Source organism: Propithecus coquereli, unplaced genomic scaffold (genome assembly GCF_000956105.1).
Source record: "Propithecus coquereli isolate 6110/MARCELLA unplaced genomic scaffold, Pcoq_1.0 Scaffold1, whole genome shotgun sequence".
Lineage (NCBI taxonomy): Eukaryota > Metazoa > Chordata > Mammalia > Primates > Indriidae > Propithecus > Propithecus coquereli.
This window is the reverse complement of record NW_012133857.1, coordinates 26,481,695-26,500,414: the sequence shown is the minus strand read 5'-3', so window position 1 is coordinate 26,500,414 and position 18,720 is coordinate 26,481,695. Positions and strand designations below refer to the sequence as shown.

The window sequence follows — 18,720 nt, the reverse complement described above, 5'->3', positions numbered from 1 at the left end:
ACCTCTTTGTGCCTCAATTTTTCTTATCTACAAAATGGGCTAAGAGTACTACCTCCTAGCGTTGAAAGGATTAAAATGAGATGAGTAAGAGTAAGGGTTCCACAAATCGTGGTGGTTGTTTGTATTGCGACTGTTATATTTTCAAATTTTTCCAAAAAATTTCCAGCCCCTATCAATTACAAACGGAATGAAAAGTAAAATAGCTAAAAAGGGAGGGAGGAAGAGATTCAAAAAATAGAACTTTGGCATTGGGCCGCCCCCCTCCTCTGCCCCCGGGGACTCCGTGGGGCCTTGAGCGAGGAAAGGCCGCCGGCGACCACACGGGGGCGTTGGCGCTCAGGCCGGGCGAGGCTTTCCCGGTGGCGTCCAGCAGGGGACGCTGCCGGAGGCGGCGGTGGCAGGAGCGGAAGCCGGGCCGGAGGCGGCCGGGCGCACTCGCTGACTCCTCCCGCTTCCGCTGCCGCCGCGGGTCCGAGCCGAGTTACCGTCTGCCGTCAGCCGCTGTCGCCGCCGCCGCGATGCCGCTGGAGAACTTGGAAGAAGAAGGCCTGCCCAAGAACCCCGACCTGCGCATCGCGCAGCTGCGCTTCCTGCTGAGCCTGCCCGAGCACCGCGGGGACGCCGCCGTGCGCGACGAGCTGATGGCCGCCGTCCGAGACAACAGTGAGGCCCGCGCGAGCGCCGAGTCAGCGGCCTAGGCTTGCGCTGGCCCGCGCTCCGGAGCCCGCGGGAATGTTCCCCGGTGGGGCCCCGGCCTCCGAGGCGTCCCTCTGACGGGGTCCCCGAGACCAGGCCTGGCTTCTCTGGCCCTTCGGGCCTTCCTTTTGTTGGGGATGCCCTAGGGGAACCCGCCTTACTCTCAGAAGGGTCTGCGTCTGTGTGGGTCCTTCCCCTTTGAGGGCAGCTTTGGGAGAAATTCTGAGGTGTTTAGCGCAGTGCTAGACCCAGAGCAAAGGCTCAGTGACTTGCTGCTGTTCAAGGCTGCTCCCGGGCGAGATGTGTTCCTTGTGGGGCAGGAAGCTTTCCGTGTGAAGGGGAACTTGGGTTCAGTTCTTTTTGTCCTTCCCAGCAGTGAGTGGCACTTAGTGGTGTATGTTGAACATACGTATCTGAGCATGGACAGGCTTGCCTGTTCCCTTGTTTGAACACTCCTTTGGAACAGAATCCGGTGGGAGTAAACCGAGTGTTGCCCGCCTCCAGCCCTAGGAGGTTGGCAGTGCCGGGGTCCCTCATGCAGAGACCTCCCACCAGCAGATGTCCGCGTTTTGCCGAGCGTTTGTTAAGCTCTGTTCCATTCCTTCCTAGTAGTGGGTAGGGGACTGGTATATGACCTGTGTGTGGGTAAGAGGTGGGCAGACGCTGACTTTAGGATGCACGTGGCTCCCACTCATACATCCCTTTTTTGGCTTTCAGACATGGCTCCTTATTATGAAGCCTTGTGCAAATCCCTCGACTGGCAGATAGACATGGACCTGCTCAATAAAATGAAGAAGGCAAATGAAGAAGAGTTGAAACGTTTGGATGAGGAGCTGGAAGATGCAGAGAAGAATCTGGGAGAGAGCGAAATTCGAGATGCAATGATGGCAAAAGCCGAGTACCTCTGCAGGATAGGTGACAAGGTGAGTGCATATGGCTTCCCCTCTCTGTAGTTAGTATAATCTAAAATTGAGAACCATTCCAGATTAATAATATCTCATTTTAAAAATTAAATTCCTTTTTTAAAAAGTACACAGGTAATCATGCTTACCTGAACTAGTGAATCAATGTCAAGATGAATAAAGAAAAAATAGTCTTCTTGCAATACCCTACCATCTGCCCCCAAGCAAGAGCCCAGTCTGTGTTCGTCTGCATCTCTCTCCATGCCAATAAAAACACAGGTGCACATGCAGAGATTTTTGTTTGTTTACAGCTTTTACAAAATTGGGATCGTTTTTAGTGGTTTCCTTTTCTCATTTGGTTGGGAACCATCGGTTCTGGTGCCTTTTAAAAATTTGCACTTAGTAGTATTTTCCTTGTAAGAATTGAGAACATGATAATAAATGCTGAAGTTCTGTTTGATCTTTCTTTACTCCCTACCTGCTCAGAGGTAACCTTTTTATTAATAGTTCTTTTATTGTGCATTTACATGCCTGTATATATACCAGTAAAAAATAGGTAGTATTTTTAAAAAGTTTTTACATACGTGGGATCATAGTGTACTCATGTAGTTCTGTTTACTTTCATTCAGCATTGTATCTGAGAGGTATTTCTGTGTTAATGTCCATAAACCTTGCTCGTTCTGGTTAACTGCTGCTTAATATTCCCTTGTAGAGCGATGCCATAGTTTGCCTGTTCAGCTATTGATGAACACGTATGTTGTTTTTAGCTGTTTTTGCTTTAACAAACAGCTGCTGTAAAAACATGCTTATGTATGTTATCTTGTGTGTACATATGCTAGTGTTTCTCTAGGATATAGTCTATGAAATGAAATTGCTGGAACAATGAACAATTTTTATTTTAATGTGTGGCCAGTTCCATATAACAGCTGGCTTATGTATACTCCACTGTTAGTGTTCTAGAGGAGGACTCACCAGTACTGGGTATTTACATTTAATTTAGTAGTTGTGTAATAATGGTTAAGAGGATGGGCTTTGAATATTCTTAATTTTAAGCCATACACACAGAATTATTTAGATGTGGGGTGACATGATGTCATTATAAAAAATGAAATAGTGTGTACTCTTGGATCAGATTGCCTGGATTCTATTTCCAGTTTCAGTTATATGATTTACTAAACCCTCAGTTTCCTCATCTGTAAAATAGGGATAATGACAGTTTCGACTTAATTTGGATTAAAGATAGGGGCAAAGAGCTTAGACTGGTACCTGGCACAAAGTAAGTGCTTAAATGTTATTACGTAATTTAAATTTAAAACAGATTTTTTTTCTTTTCTCTGGTTATAAATTTAAGACTTGGTCATTGTAAAAATTTCAAAAATACAGAAAAGTTTAAAAATAGTCAATAGCTTGCGTTTACTTTTAGGTTGTGTGTGTTTGTGTTTTTGGTTTTAAAGATTAATGTATTATGTGTTAATGAGAAACTTCAAACTTTTCATTCAGGACTTAGAAAATTTCAATAAGGACATGCTTGAGTCATTCGGGATTGTAAACTGGTCATGTTCTAATACCGTATTCCCTCTATGTTTGTTAAGTAGTATTCTTCCAAAAAGAACAGCTTTCTTTTTTTTCTCCTATTTACCCTCTTTTATTTTTTATATTTTATTTGATTTACTATTATTAACTACTTAATGGGTTTTTATTATATTATTCATTATTCACCGTGTTACTACTGACAATAGTCTTTATTCTTTGTGGTGGTCACTTTGCTGCATGTTTGTTAGTGCAGACTCTTTCAAGAGAATTTCTTTGTCTTTTTGATCTATCTCATTGGTCTTATTTTATGATAAAACAAGATATCACAAGCTCAAAATTAGGATCGTTTTTCAGTAGTTTACTTTTCACTCTTCAAACCTGGAATCATCCATTTCTCGTAGGATCCCTGGGTCCCTTTAGTGGGGCATAATATTTTGAAACCAAGATCTGAGTGCTAGGTGCACTCATTGCTGTCTTGCCAGTCCCTTTTATAAGTTTAGGAAGCATAACTCATAATTACATAAAACAAACCAGGCAGACACATAGTGAAAAGTACCAAGTATAAACAAATGATTTTATTCATGTTCTTGTCTTTAAAGCAATAGAAACATTTTATTCCACAATGCTTTGAAATAAAATTGTGTATTTACAAATTGAGTTATATTCTAATAGTAACTAAGATTGCTAAAACCCTTTAAGTGATAAGACAGATAATTTACAGTAAAGTTATTTTGATGTAGTATATTATAATTATTAAAGGAGAAAACATGGAATACATGGAACAAAGGAGAGAATACTTAAAAATTGTGAATAAATTATGAATGTTTTTCTTAGTATTTTTTAGAATATAAGAATAAGTTAGGCATTTCTTATTTTTATTTATTTATTTTTTTTACAGTTGACCCTTGAACATTGCAGGGGTTAGGGATACTGACCTCCCATGTGGTTGAAAATCCACATATAACTTTGGATTCTCCAAAAACTTTACTAATAGCTTATTGTTGACCAGAAGCCTTACCGCTAAGTAGTTAACACATATTTTGTGTATGTATCATATACTGTATTGTTACAACAAAGTAAGCTAGAGAAAAGAAAATGTTATTAAGAAAATCACGAGGAAGAGAAAATATATTTACTACTCATTAAGTGGAAGCAGATCATCATAAAGGTCATCATCCTTGTCGTCGTCACATTGAGTAGGCTGAGGGGTTAGTTTTGCTGTCTCGGGTGGCAGAAGCAGAAGAAAATCCATGTGTAAGTGGATGCGTGCAGTTCAAACCTGTGTTTGAGGGTCAACTGTACTTTATGTAAGTATAAAATAGTATAATAAACCCATGTGTATTTCTAACCCAGCTTCAACAATTATCAGTTAAGGTCCATTTTGTTTTATCTCTATTCCTACCCGTCCCCCACTCCCTTTAAAGAAATTCCAGACAGGTGATAGTTTTGAAAACTTACAACCTTTTCTTACCTGTTGCTTTGGCTTTCTTGACAGGAGGGAGCTCTGACAGCCTTTCGCAAGACATACGATAAAACCGTGGCCCTGGGTCACCGACTGGATATTGTATTCTATCTCCTTAGGATTGGCTTATTTTATATGGATAATGATCTCATCACACGAAACACAGAAAAAGCCAAAAGGTACTTTTTAAAAGTGGGGATATATTCCCTCTAAATTATGATGCTCTGTAAATGAGAAAGTGATAAGAAATTTGCCATTTTGCTTACAACTAGTAAATTTGGTCAAATGATAATGTACTTATTTTAGTAAAATATTTTCTTTAGGTTCAAGTTGTTAAAAGCTGTTTTCTCTTTGAAAATAACACAAAACTTTTAAAAAGTGGCATTGTCTGCTTCCAGATTATGATCTTACTGTTCTTATTTAATAGCTTAATAGAAGAAGGAGGAGACTGGGACAGAAGAAACCGCCTAAAAGTATATCAGGGTCTTTATTGTGTGGCTATTCGTGATTTCAAACAGGCAGCTGAACTCTTTCTTGACACCGTTTCAACATTTACATCCTACGAACTCATGGATTATAAAACGTTTGTGACTTACACTGTTTATGTCAGCATGATTGCCTTAGAAAGACCAGATCTCAGGGAAAAGGTAATGGCTGAACTTTTAATGCTCATATTTAAAGACTGTCCCATGCTTTTCTAATTTAAATACACAAAGATCATTAAAAAGGTATTTTTTTTTTTTTTTTTTTGGTAATACCTAGGTCATTAAAGGAGCAGAGATTCTTGAAGTATTGCACAGTCTTCCATCAGTTCGGCAGTATCTGTTTTCACTCTATGAATGTCGTTACTCAGCTTTCTTCCAATCATTAGGTAAGGATAGAGTTGCTCATTTTGATTATCTGTCTTCATCTTACTCCTGATCCTGTGTGCAAATAGCCTAAGATGATTTTTCACATATCTAAGAAATGGAGTGTGTGGGTAGCTGCAGGTCTTTGATCAGTATGGCTAATTGGCCCAGTTTTATTTAGAATGGGGGTCAGCAAACTGTGGGTTGTTTATATGGCTCAGGAGTAAGAATGATTTTTACATTGGCAAAGTGTTGTTTTAAAACAAAGAAGCATATGTGACAGAGAGCTATGTGGCTCGCAAAGCCTAAAAATATTTTCTCTCTGGCCCTTTGCTGAGGATTTTGCCAGACCGCCGGTTTGCAGTTTTTTAAGGGGATATAAGGCAGAAGTGAGCAAATGGTTGTAAGTATTGATTGTCACGGGGAAAGATGTGAGGGAATTCTGCATCTGATTTTGGGTTGAGATAAATTGAGCCTTGAATTCAACAATGGGTTATTCTTTATGCCTGCAGTGCCTAACCCCTGGGCTGCAGAGCTCCCCACTACCACCCCGGCCCGTGGGAAAATCGTCTTACATAAAACTCAGGAAAGCAGGGGATGGGGGGGCGCAGCAAGAGGTGAGCATCACCACCTGAGTCCCCCCCTGCAGTCCATGGAAAAATCGTCTTCCATGAAACTGGTCCCTGGTGCCAAAAAGGTTGGAGACTGCTGCTTTATGCAATAGCTAAATCTTTGTGGTGATTTGCAAGTCATTTTTAAGGGCTATAGATTGATAAAATAATCCACTGAAAATACTTGTGTTCCTCCAAAGCTAGTTTATAGTGATCCTGCTCTACATAATTTACTTTTTTCCCATCTTGTCCCATTCCTTTCTGGCCATTTGGTTTCCTCCTAATGACCACAAATTATTAAGATGGTAAAAGAATTAGCTTGCCCAGGGGCCCTTCGCAAATGATTTTCCAAAAACTTAGAGAACTTGGCATTGATTAAATAATTCAATCTCTTGTTTATGCTGTAAATTCACAAAGTTAATAATGAAAAATGAGAATGGAGGACTCCAAATGATGATGATTCTATTTGCACTGGGTTTGGGCCCAGTGTTTGTGGAACACTTTTCTCTATGCATACAAGTTAGGCAGCTTTATGGGAATTCATACTACTCACCTCACCTAATGGTAGGAACAGGGCTCTCCCTCCAGCATGATGAGTTACTCACTTGGCCTTATCCTTTCATACATCCATGGCTGCTGTTGCCCAACAGGTTATATTGCAGAATTGCTTTTCTCCTCCTTTATGGTTGGGGTCTCCTGGTGATCACTTAACTCAAATATGGAACCCTTCCCTGCTTCCCTCAATCAGAACAAATCTCTTCTTTGCATTCCTAGAGCTCTTATTTTATGCCCCCTCCTTTTAAAAAACTGAGCTATACTTCACATTTATACAGCACATAAAATTGACCATTTTAAAGTGGTTTTTACAATTGAGTGGTTTTTTTAGTATATTCATTCACAAGGTTGTGCAACCATCACTGATTCCAGAACATCTTCCCCAAAGGACTCCTGTAGCCATTAGCAGTCACTCTCCATTCCTCCCTCCCCCAGTCCCTGGCAGCCACTAATCTACTTTCTGTCTTACATGAATTTGCCTATTCTGGATAGTCCACGTAAGTGGAATCATACAGTATGTGGCCTGTTTGTGCCTGGGCTTCTTTCTTCATCCGTGTTGTAGTATGTGTCAGTACTTCATTTTGTTTTATGGCCAAATGATAGTTCATTATGTGGCTATACCACATTTTATTTATCCATTCATTAGTTGATAGACTTTGGGGTTGATTGTTCTTTTTGGCTATTATAAATAATGCTGTAATGAAGATTTGTGTACAAGTTTTTGTGTGAACATATGTTTTCATTTCTCTTAGTATATATACCTACGATTGGAATTGCTGGATCATTGGGTCACTCTTTGATTAACTTTTGAGGAACAGCTAGACTGATTTCCAAAGTAGCGGCACCGTTTGACATTCTAACCTGCTCAGTGTGACAGTTCTATTTCCTCCACATCCGATGCTTGTTATCGTGTATCTTCTTGAGTATAGGCATCTTAATGGATGTGAAGTGGTATTTCATTGTGATTTTGATTTGCGTTTCTCCACTGACTCCTTACGTTGAGCATCTTTTCTTATTGGTACTTATTGGCCATGTGCCACATTTGCTAATACTTAGAATACTGTTCTGTGATTCTTAGTTTGTCTCTTATTTATTTGAGCAGACCTCATGCTTTATCTTCATAATGACCTTAATGCCAGCACAGTGCCTGGTACATTATTGAGTTGTCTGCGTAACTGCTGCATTAATTAAATTGATAATTTAAGGAGGAAAATACCATCCTGGTATAATGAAATTGATGGCTTTGGAAACCTTTGGTTTAAGGTATTAACCTCCTCCCACCCTCCCCATCCCTACTAGAAGCCTTTTATTCTAAGATTTTTGGATGACACTTTTTATCTTTACTAAATCTATACACTTCCCAGACATTCTAAATGCAGAAGACAGAATAAGTCAATCTTCTTTTTTTTTTTTTTTTTTTGAGACAGAGTCTCACTGTGTTGCCCGGGCTAGAGTGCCGTGGTGTCATCCTAGCTCACAGCAACCTCAGACTCCTGGGCTCAAGCGATCCTTCTGCCTCAGCCTCCTGAGTAGCTGGGACTACAGGCATGCGCCACCATGCCCGGCTAATTTTTTCTATATATTTTTAGTTGTCTGATTAATTTCTTTCTATTTTAGTAGAGACAGGGTCTCGTTCTTGCTCAGGCTGGTTTCGAACTCCTGAGCTCAAACAATCCGCCCGCCTCGGCCTCCCCAGAGTGCTAGGATTACAGGCGTGAGCCACCGCGCCCGGCCAAGTCAATCTTCTTTTGATGACAAGAGTCATCATTGTTCATATCACTTCTCTGCACTCCTATAGTAAGACCTGTAGGGCTTAGTGGGTTTTGTAAGACTGTTTACTTTTCCAAATATTTGTAAGCCAATGTGCTTTAAAATACTCCAGTTGAAAAAGGAAGTATCTTTTTTAAGTAATACCTGATTGTTTTTAGAAATTAAATAAACTGAGAAAGCGAAAAGTATCATATCCCACCCCACCCCCAAATCCATATACACATTCATTCATATATAAAATTCTTTCAGAGATAGTCATTTTAATATTTTGTTATATATCTTCCCTTCTAGACCTTTTATTCATTTATATACACTTTCAAAACCACAAAAAGTCCAAGGTTATATGTACATATGGAATATTTTTGAACATTATCATATAAAGAAGAAAAAGGCTTCCTCTAACTTATGATCACTAGAGTGTCCTTTCTGTAGAGGCAACTGCTGTTACCAAGTTTCAAGTGTGTCTTCCAGGGGCACTTGGATCCAGAGACACAAGCATGTAACACCTTTAAACATATGTATTGTCTGGACCAATGCTTGTATATTTTACATGCTATTTTCTAAGTACCTTTTTTTCTCTTCGCACCGTATATGAATAATTTTTCATGTCACTATATAAATAGTTGATTATTTAGCCAGTGTGTACTTTTAAGTAGCTGTCATGTACCAAAATGGAGTTTACATTGGCAAATCATCCTGGTTATCCTTTTTTAAGGACTTTCTAGTATTTCAGTGTATTGGATATGCCATAATTTATCCTCTACTGATAGAAAATTAGATTGTTTCCGGCTTTATCCTATTATAAGCAACCCTGTTTTGAACACTCCTACAATGCATCTTTCCCATTTCGTTAGGAAAAAAGTCCAAGAATTGAACTTTGATTAATTTGCTCTCCAGAAACATTGTGCCAATTTACATTCACACAAGTTATACTATTAATTTGTATAGCATTTGAGAGAGCCTGTCCCACCCTCTCCTACAGTCTTAGCCAGGCTGAGAGGACAGAAATAATTTTATTGATGTTTTATGTACTTCTCTTCTTACTTGTGAGAATGAGCACCATCTCCTGTTTAGTGGCCACTGAATCTCCATGTTGCTAAATCATGTGTTCCCTTACTCATTCTTCTCTGCTTTGACATCAACCATCCTTGATTTCTCACCACAACTTTTTCTTGGTTCCACAGTCACACACTCTTGCTTTCTCTGGACCTACCTCCTCATCCTTTGTTACACCTCACCGTGCCTTACTGCCTCAGACTGGGTGATTACCTTGTCCCTGTCTTCCTTCGGTCATCAAATACATCTGGATGGCAGTGATTCCCAAATTCATGTCTCCAGACCCATGCCTAACACACCTTGATATCTTCACTTGGTTGTCTAATGGGCAGATCCATGTGAACACTGCCCAAGTATGCTTGAATTTTACCCCCATCCCCTCAAACCCCAAAACAACAACATTCTGCTCCTTCTCCAGGGATTTCCATCTTCTTCAAGCCACAAACGTAAGTATATTCTTGATTCTTTTCTCTTGTTCACATTCTGTATCCCTGTAGCTGAGACCTTGCTTACATTCTGGTTTGTCCTCCTGGGCTTAGTCATGTTTTTCCTGCCTTTGAACTTCTGTATCATTTGCATTGCTCTGTGCATCCTGTTCTGTGCTTAGCCAGCTCCTCAGAGACGTCTTCCCTGTCCACCCCAGTCCAGTGGGGGGCTCCCTCGTTACTCTATCATGTCACTTATGTTCTTCACACAACTTGTCATTCTCTGAGATTATCTTGTGTATTTGTTCATCTATCTCAGGCCTTTGAAAATTTAGTTACTGTAGCAGCACGGATCTTGGTTTTTGGTTCACTGCCATATCTTCACTATCTAGAGCAGTGGTGTACAGTAGTTATTCAGTAAAATAATTTTTATTTGTGCAGATTCCTCAGTAATATTCTATGCATTTTACTATTCAATTTCTTTCTTACTGACTTATAAGAGCTCTTTCTAGATCAAGGCTATTCACTCTTACTGTCTTGTAAGTCAGTCTGGTTTATCATTTGTCTTCAAATCTTGTTCATAATGTTTTGTTATATAGACAATAGGAATCATCGGTCTTTCCCTTTATTGCTTCTAAGTTTTGTTACTTTTGAAAATGTCTGATTTATACTTTTTTCTGGTCTGTATGTCTTTCATTTGTCACCATACCTGCTGTTTCTCTGTTAGTATTGTTTTAAAAAAAGAAGTAAAATGAATTTTACTTAAGGCATAAGTAGTTACCCATGGTTAAAATATTGGTACATGAACTCTGTCATCTGTAAACAAGATGTCAAATAGCCAAATGCTGCTTAAGTGTGATGTTGGAGAAGCTGGCATCTCCTTTACCAGTGCTGCTGCTTCCATCGATGATGTGGGAGGGCAGTGAGAAATTCTCTACTTGTTTGATCTGTCTTTTGGACTCAACTAGAATTGCTTTAGTTTTTAATCTTTTTATCCGAACTGGAGATTCTTATAATTTGTCATCTTATTCATTGCAGCGGTTGTAGAACAGGAAATGAAAAAGGACTGGCTTTTTGCCCCTCATTATCGATACTATGTGCGAGAAATGAGAATTCATGCATACAGCCAGCTGCTGGAATCATACAGGTCATTAACCCTCGGCTATATGGCAGAAGCATTTGGTGTTGGTGTGGAATTCATTGATCAGTAAGTTCAAATAACACCATGTTAATTTTTGTTTTAAAGTTGCCTTTTAGTATGTGAAATATACATTTTTTACTTGTGTGCAATGGCTTTCTCAATTTTAAGAAGAAAAAAAACCAAGAATTTTTTTCTAAATATTCTCAAAACAATTATATCTGTCACCTCTGCCTTCCTCATGTTCTGCATCTTCCATTAACAGATGTGAAAGCTGAGTTGTAATGAGGTTAAGTGATCTGTTAAAGGTCATTAGACCAGTTATCCAAAGTAGTCTTCTTATGGCATAATGTTTAGAGGCAAAAAAACCAAAAACAACAAAAAAAAAACCCTTCTTTTTGGACCACACTGCAGCTACGGTAACGATTTGGATCTTTTGTATTTTACAATTGGTCGTATTGCCTCTGATAGTTACTTCCAACTTTTAGGTTGCTGCTGCAATTCCGTTCAAATTGGGTGTTAAATATTGGACATTTTAGCACTTAAATCAGTAAGTAATTCCACAAATAGTTAACTATATGTTTGGTATTAAGTCCCCATCTTCAGGGCCTTTCATTGCTGTAGTAGGAGATGGCAAGTAGACATAAAAGGTAATTTCAAATAGAAATGAGTCTTTAGGAAAATGCTATAGTGCCATGGAGAGACTACTAGATACGGCACCTCTGAGGAGAAGAGGTCGACTCTGAGATTTGAATTGGGAGGAGTCAGACATAAGGAGTCCTCTAAATGCAAAAGAGGGAGTAGAAAATGCTAAGGCTTTGAGTTAGGAACAAGCTTAGATGTTGCAGGAATACAAAATGTCAGTGTGGCTACAGAATAGCCAATTGTGAACATTGAGGTTGGAGAGTTGGGCTTGTTTAGGGCCTTGTAGGACACAGTATGGAGCTGGGGTTTTAATCTAGGTGCTGTGGGAAGCCATGGGAGGGACAAGGTCTCATTTATACAGAGCAGGTTGGCAGAGAGACCAAGGTAGTTCGGGGAGGAGATGTTACAGCAGCCTGGACTAGGGTGGTGGGAATAGAGCTGGGGAAAAGAGACATTCACAATATGTAATGTCCATGTGGAATCCAGATCAGTGGTTCCCAAATTTAGGTCTTTTAAATCTTGATGATGTAGTTTTCAGTGGTCTACGGTGAAAACAAGTGATGGCTATATAGCAATTTTAAATGAAGCTGCAATTCATTTAAATAAGACCATTCTCTTTTTAGTGGTTTTGTTTTTTTCTAACATTTTATTATGAAAAATTTCAAACAAGCAGAAGGTTCTAAAGAATTGTATAGTAAATTTTACCATTTTATTATATTTGCTTTTCACATATCTATCCATCTTATTTTTTAGCCACTTCACAGCAAGTTTCAGACACCAACACACAAATATAGAAGTTTTGTTTCATTTTTCGGATGGGGGCTGGACATTATTTCATGAGTCAGTAGCGTGTGAAACAGGGCTTGGCCTGGCTTCTTGTTCTTAATTGTGATGGGGAGGTGATAAAGCCATTGTGAGGTTCAAATGAAATTATGGATGAGGAGACGCAGAAAGTAGACACACCGCAGTATTATTTAAGCCCTCTTGATGACAAGTGAATTCAAGGCGGCTGGTACATTTCAGGTGGTGGTTGAATTGTTTGGTTTTTTTTCCTTCATGTTCTAAGACTAGCTCTAGAGGCAAAGGTTGTACCATTGAGCTCGAGTTGTTACCTAGAAAGAGCCTGTCCTACATTTCTGTGAAACCTAGGAATTTCAAGTCTAGGGTTTTATGGATTCTGCCCCCTGCCCTCCCAAACTTAATTTTAGGTAAAATCCCCTTTTTAAAAGTGGGCTACACAATAATTCTCTATCATTCTTCCCTCCCAGTTCCTTAGCTCCTTAGACTCAATAAGATAGTGTTGGAGAGGGAAGAGGCCATTATTTCAGTAAACACTACTGCTGTTGACATGTTTACATAACCGTGGGCTGTGTTTCATAATTTTGGTCTTTTGTTTGAAATAATTTATTAGTTTTATCAGTTTTTTCCCCTAATAAATCTGATTTTCCTTCTTAATGTTTTTCTCTGAGCATTTCTGTAGCTCTAAAGACTTGATATGAGTGGTTCCATTGTTTGCCACCCAGATTCCATCTGAATATGAGCTTCCAGCGTCATGTTTATTCTGGTGGATGACTGAAATCCGGCAGTGCACCAGGGACGATCCCAACTACTGTAATGTCATAGCCTTGGCTTGAAGGGAAACTAAATATTACCTTGAAGGACTATTTCAGTGCAGTGTGTATTTTTCTAAGATTTCTCTATAAGGCTAATGCTTTTTTTTTCCTCCTCTAAATTAGGGAACTCTCCAGATTTATTGCTGCTGGGAGACTACACTGCAAAATAGATAAAGTGAATGAAATAGTAGAAACCAACAGGTATTTTTATTTTGTGTATGATTTGCTATACTGCTCAGAATAAGGGGCGTTCTTAAGTGCCTCCCTTTAGAAGTAGGTCGGTCAACTATTGTCATGGAGTAATGTGACTGGTTAAATAATTTATTTTTTTTCTTGACTTTATTTACAGACCTGATAGCAAGAACTGGCAGTACCAAGAAACTATCAAGAAAGGAGATCTGCTACTAAACAGAGTTCAGAAACTTTCCAGAGTAATTAATATGTAAAGCCATATAACAAAGGATTTCCTTTAGAGATAATTATTTTAGAGATAATTATTTGGAATTTTTATGGCTTACTTCACTATGTGCCCAGTTCAGCTGTATAAAATAAATACTGCATTATTGTTTCTCTCAATTTGCTTTTTTAAAAACATATATGCCTTTTTGATGAGGTCCAGTAATGTTAAAATAATGTCACTTGAATTATTCGTTAATGAAAAATATTTTATGTCATTTGAGCATCTCTGGTTTGCGATATGATGATTACACAGAGACTTTAGTACCTGAGTTCAGAGCCTGATTCACAGGGATAATAACACAAGCCCATTATCTCTTACCTTTAAGCCTCCTGATTTTAGAAAGAAGAGTACACAATTAAACAGTTACCCACTTGGTATACAGAAGATACATAACACATAAAAGAAATAAGTAACCATATAAGAGGAAATTGCCTATTTTTAGGAGGCTGGAATAATCTGGATTCCAGAATCTACCAGGCCCAATCTTACTAAACATGGATTTTTAAAAACCCTATATAAATTAGCACGTTGAATCTTTTTTCCAAAAACAAGACCGTAATAATAGCAGTGAGGAAAACAATGTTCCTTGTCTCTCAATTATAAACTTGGTGAGTTAGAGATAAGTGCTATGAAAGGGGACAGAGTGAAATCAAGTGTGAAGGCCTCTCTGGTAAGGTGACATTTAGGTAAAAAGGAGGGAGAGACCATGCAAATATCTAGAACATAGAAAGACATGGAAAGTGAAGTTTTAAGCAGAGGAATGACCTGATTTGACTTACCTTTTAAGTGTCACTATGGCATTCAGCTGGAGGGGACACCAGATGATGTTGGCATGAATGGTAGAAGCAGCTGGATTTGCTAAAAGATTCAAGTGGGGGAGGGGTGAGAAAGTTAGTGGAGGCAGATCCCAGACTTTTTGACTTAAATATAAAAGATGGCTGGTGACCTTGAGCAGTTTTGGTAAGCAAGTTAAAGAGAATGGGAAATGGCATTTTATTGTTAAAGGATGGGGAACAAAAGAATAATTTTGGTATTTTTTTAAGAGCATTTGCTGATGGGAATGATCCATTAACATGTTAGAGGGAAAACACATGATCTCATTTGAAAATAATCTGTTACAATTCAACATCTCTTCATGATAAATAACTCTTCAGTAAACTGAATAATAAAACATTGGGAAATCAAAGCCCTATTGCCAACAAGATATTTGATGGCAAGATATTGTAAGCATTACCTTAGAAGTCAAGGCAGTAACTATCATCAGTATTACACTGGAAGAAGGACAGTTGCTTATGTGCCAAGGAAAGCAATGTGGGCAGAGCTCTGTGCTTTGAAAGCAGTTTCCTGTAGGCACCCTATGCTGGATGGGAGGCTTTAAAAATGCTAAACATGCCCAGCAGGGGTGGGGAACCTGTGGCCTTGGGGCCACATGTGGCCTTCTGGATCCTTGAGTGTGCCCTTTTGACTGAATCCAAATTTTACTGAACAAATCCTTTTAAAGCATTTGAGAATAGCCACCTACGGATTTCTAAAAATGCTTATGTATAACACCTTGTATCACTATAATTTCTTGAAGAAAAACAGCTTTTTAAAAATTTTGGTTTTCCACAGAAAACCAAAGCTAGTCAGGAATGCAAAGCAGGCTTCTGGATGCTACAAAGTTGCAAATTGGTCATCCACAGGTTGCAAGTGGACCCCCCCACAAGTATGTTTTCAAGAAAAAAAATACATAGTCACCATGGAAAAGTTGAGAGAGAATTGTAACTAGCTTCTCTGGAAAAAGGAATAGATGAGGCTACGTTCAGACTCACACTCCATCAAGCTAAGTGGCAAGCATGTGTTGTCCTCCAGTGTGCCCTCGTTCACCAGCCTGTGGCATGAATGTGCACTACCTGTCTGCCTGGCTCCTGCTGGCATTTGTGTTATCCCTGCACTACCCCCCATGCTGTACATGTGAGCTTGATGGTCAACAGCCTCCTGTGTCTCCAGCTAGGAGAATCTATCCGAAGAATTCTTAACCTTCATCCTACCTCTGGTGTCTTCTGTTTATATAGGTTGTTTTCTTCAAAATCTTAATTTTCTGGTTTCAGTCAAGAAGGGTACTTTACAACATAAATATAAGATTATTATCAAATGATAATAGTTTTATTTGCTAAGTGACAGAGCTAAAACAATTATATTTTGTTCCTTTTTAATATTGGTGCATGTTTTCTTTTGAAGTTGGAAACGTAATCTTATTTTTACCAACTACTCTTGTTTTTATCGACCCTGGTCTTACTCATAGGACACTAGTGAAACTGCCCTTTACCAATCAACAAAGGGGTGCAAGGCGAGAACTGTGGTAAGGGCCCAAAACTCTGCGAGGGCCTAGGCCTTAGCTAAAAATAATGACAATAATCCAGCCACTGTCCCCTCATTTGCTTGATGAAAATCAGTCACTGTCCCGTTTACTCATCTATACTTGCTACTCTGGAGTCACATAGCTGGTGGTCATAAAGATTCTTATCTTGCTCTGTAGATAACATCACCTTTCGGAAACCTAAAGGTAGTTTCTAAGATATCTTTCAGGCCCGCATTCCAGTGGATTGACTGACCGACCCAGACCAGTGGCCCATCCCAAGACACTGACTCAACTGGAATTGTGACCCCAACCCAGGAACTGACTGAACACAAGAAGAAAATGATTTCTACACCTCTATAATTTTGCCCCAAACCTAACCAATTCTCAGGGAGGCAGACTGGACAAATTCCTCTTACCTCCCTGCTTAGCACTTAGCGGAATTAAACCCTTTCTCCATTGCAACCCTGACGGCCTCAGTGTATTGGCTCTTCTCTGTGCAGCCGGCAATATAACCCAGTTAGGTGACAACATTAGTATGAAATGGAATCACCAAGATGAACTATCTGTTGTGATTATTTTTTAAAGCAAAGTTTCTCTTACTCCAATAAAATCTGATTATATATCAAGTGTATCTATCCAGTAAGAGGTAAATATTTAAAAGCTATATAAAACTATGGTAATCTATTTCTTGTATTAGAAATAAAAGCTTTAGATCAGTTTTTAACTTACTGTCTTTCATGAATAGAAACAGTCTAGCTGGGTGTGGTGGTTTGTGCCTGTAGTCCCAGCTGCTTGGGAGTCTGAGGTGAGCAGATCTTGAGGCCAGGAGTTTGAGACCAGGCTGGGCAATATGGTGAGATCCTCTCTCTGAAAAAAAAAAAAAATTTTTTTAATGAAAAAAATAAATTACCTGGGTATGGTGACACATGCCTATAGTCCCAGCTACTTGGGACGCTGAGGTGGGAGGATCCCTTGAACCTAGGAGTTCAAGGCTGCAGTGAGCTATGATTGTGCCACTGTACTCCAGTCTGGACAACAGTGAGACCAAGGGAAAAGGGAAAGCCTAAAAAACATTTTTGTTAAGTACCTGTATCCAAGTTTTACCTGGCCTAAATGGCTAAAAGAATGCCTACAGTTTGATCACTGAGCACGCATACTGTAATACGCTTAGGATTTTATGACTGAACGCATTTAGTCCTTAGTAACCTGACCAAGCATTAACTGATCAATAGAAGGTGCTGATCATTAGCAAATAATCTGTATAGTTTCATATTCTGAATCTTTGGTGCTGTTAATTTACTGTTTTTAAAAGGATGAACAGCTGACACTTGAAATATTATGATTATGGGGAAGAAGGGAGGAAGGGTCTCTGATGATCCCTTGCCTTACAAGGCTACATGAACTTGCAGTTGCTAGTAACAAACCTCGTACCTCCACAACGGCAATGGGGGAGTGAGGTAAAATCCCTATCTAGAAAACATGAAAAGCACTAATAATCACTAGTTCTGGTTTCAAAGCCACAGAGCCACCAATTTGCCTGATGCTTGTATTTCTGAAGACGTACAAAAGATACGAAGAATTTCTAGCAGTGTGGTCTAGGCCATTTTAGCCCTGGGGTACATGGTCAAAGGGGAAATCTAACCTCTTTTCTTCTAAGAAATCTCTGGTAGTGACTTAATTTTCCCTGTACAGGTTAGGTTTAAGAAATAAAAGGGACAATATGCCAAAAAATGATTAGCCTTCAATCCAGTCAATATATACCAGCTTTCCATCCTGATACTCCTTTGCAGATGTGACCATTTAGTTAAGACTGCCAGTAGGTGGCACCCTGACAACTTTACCAACCCTCCGTTTTCAGAGGTTACCAGAGACCTCTTTTCTAAAATACTGTGTATATGTAATTAGTACAGTATCAGTGTGGGTAAACTATACTTGGTTTTTGAGGACTCTGCTTTTCTTGAAACCCTCTGGGTTAAAAGCTGTTCATTCATAGAGTCCCACGGTTTCCTAGTCCCTTGCTCTCCTCCTTGGCCACCGTGTTTCCACTCAGTCACAATGTCTTCTCTCCGAAGCTGCTACCACCCAGCAACACCAACCAACTCATTGTGCTCATTGTCCTCAGTCACAGACCTCCAGGCTACTCCTCCCCACTCCATGCAGTTCATTCCAGATCTGAGTAGCTGGCTCAGTCTTCCTCTCACCATAACTATGCTCTGAAATGCACAACTTATGCAATACCCTATACAATACCATGGCTTCACAGTTTCTCACCCTTAATTCCAGCGCTCTTTTCTTCCACACCACTTCCAGCCACTGCCATTATCTTATCTAGGAATCACAAGCATCTCTGAACAGCTCCACTTTTGAAAATGACGCCTGGAATTTCCATTCTTCTACTCTCTGGCCTAGTCCTAAAAGTGTGATGCCACTCTGATCACTCTGGTCCCTGGATTTTGCCTTGTATGTTAGCCCTTCATTGTTATTGGCCATATTGAATTGAACATGGAGTTTGCTCTGTGACCTTGAACAAATCACCTAGCTGTCTAATAACAAAGCTACCTGGAAGGAGGATCGTAAGACTTAAGAAGGTAATTCTAATCGAACCAATGTCTTTAAGAGTGCCTGCACAGATCCTACCCAGCAGCTCCCAGTTCTCTTTGTTGAA

General features: G+C 39.5%; 1 protein-coding gene across 1 annotated transcript; it reads left to right on the top strand.

Moving 5' to 3' along the window:
- The first annotated feature begins 329 nt into the window (after positions 1 to 329).
- On the top strand, positions 330 to 13,830 carry PSMD6 (proteasome (prosome, macropain) 26S subunit, non-ATPase, 6). Its single transcript, XM_012637756.1, has 8 exons — positions 330 to 663; positions 1,414 to 1,619; positions 4,627 to 4,772; positions 5,021 to 5,240; positions 5,356 to 5,464; positions 10,897 to 11,065; positions 13,378 to 13,455; positions 13,604 to 13,830. Exons 1-8 carry the CDS (start codon positions 519 to 521, stop codon positions 13,698 to 13,700), a joined length of 1,170 nt encoding a protein of 389 aa, XP_012493210.1. The 5' UTR covers positions 330 to 518; the 3' UTR covers positions 13,701 to 13,830.
- Positions 13,831 to 18,720: the final 4,890 nt, after the last annotated feature.

Excerpts from the sequence above, each read along its gene's own strand:
- PSMD6 (XM_012637756.1), top strand. The coding sequence starts at position 519 with ATGCCGCTGGAGAACTTGGAAGAAGAAGGCCTGCCCAAGAACCCCGAC. Across the intron at positions 5,465-10,896 it reads AGCTTTCTTCCAATCATTAG|CGGTTGTAGAACAGGAAATG; the intron begins GTAAGGATAGAG and ends TATTCATTGCAG. Across the intron at positions 13,456-13,603 it reads GAAATAGTAGAAACCAACAG|ACCTGATAGCAAGAACTGGC; the intron begins GTATTTTTATTT and ends CTTTATTTACAG.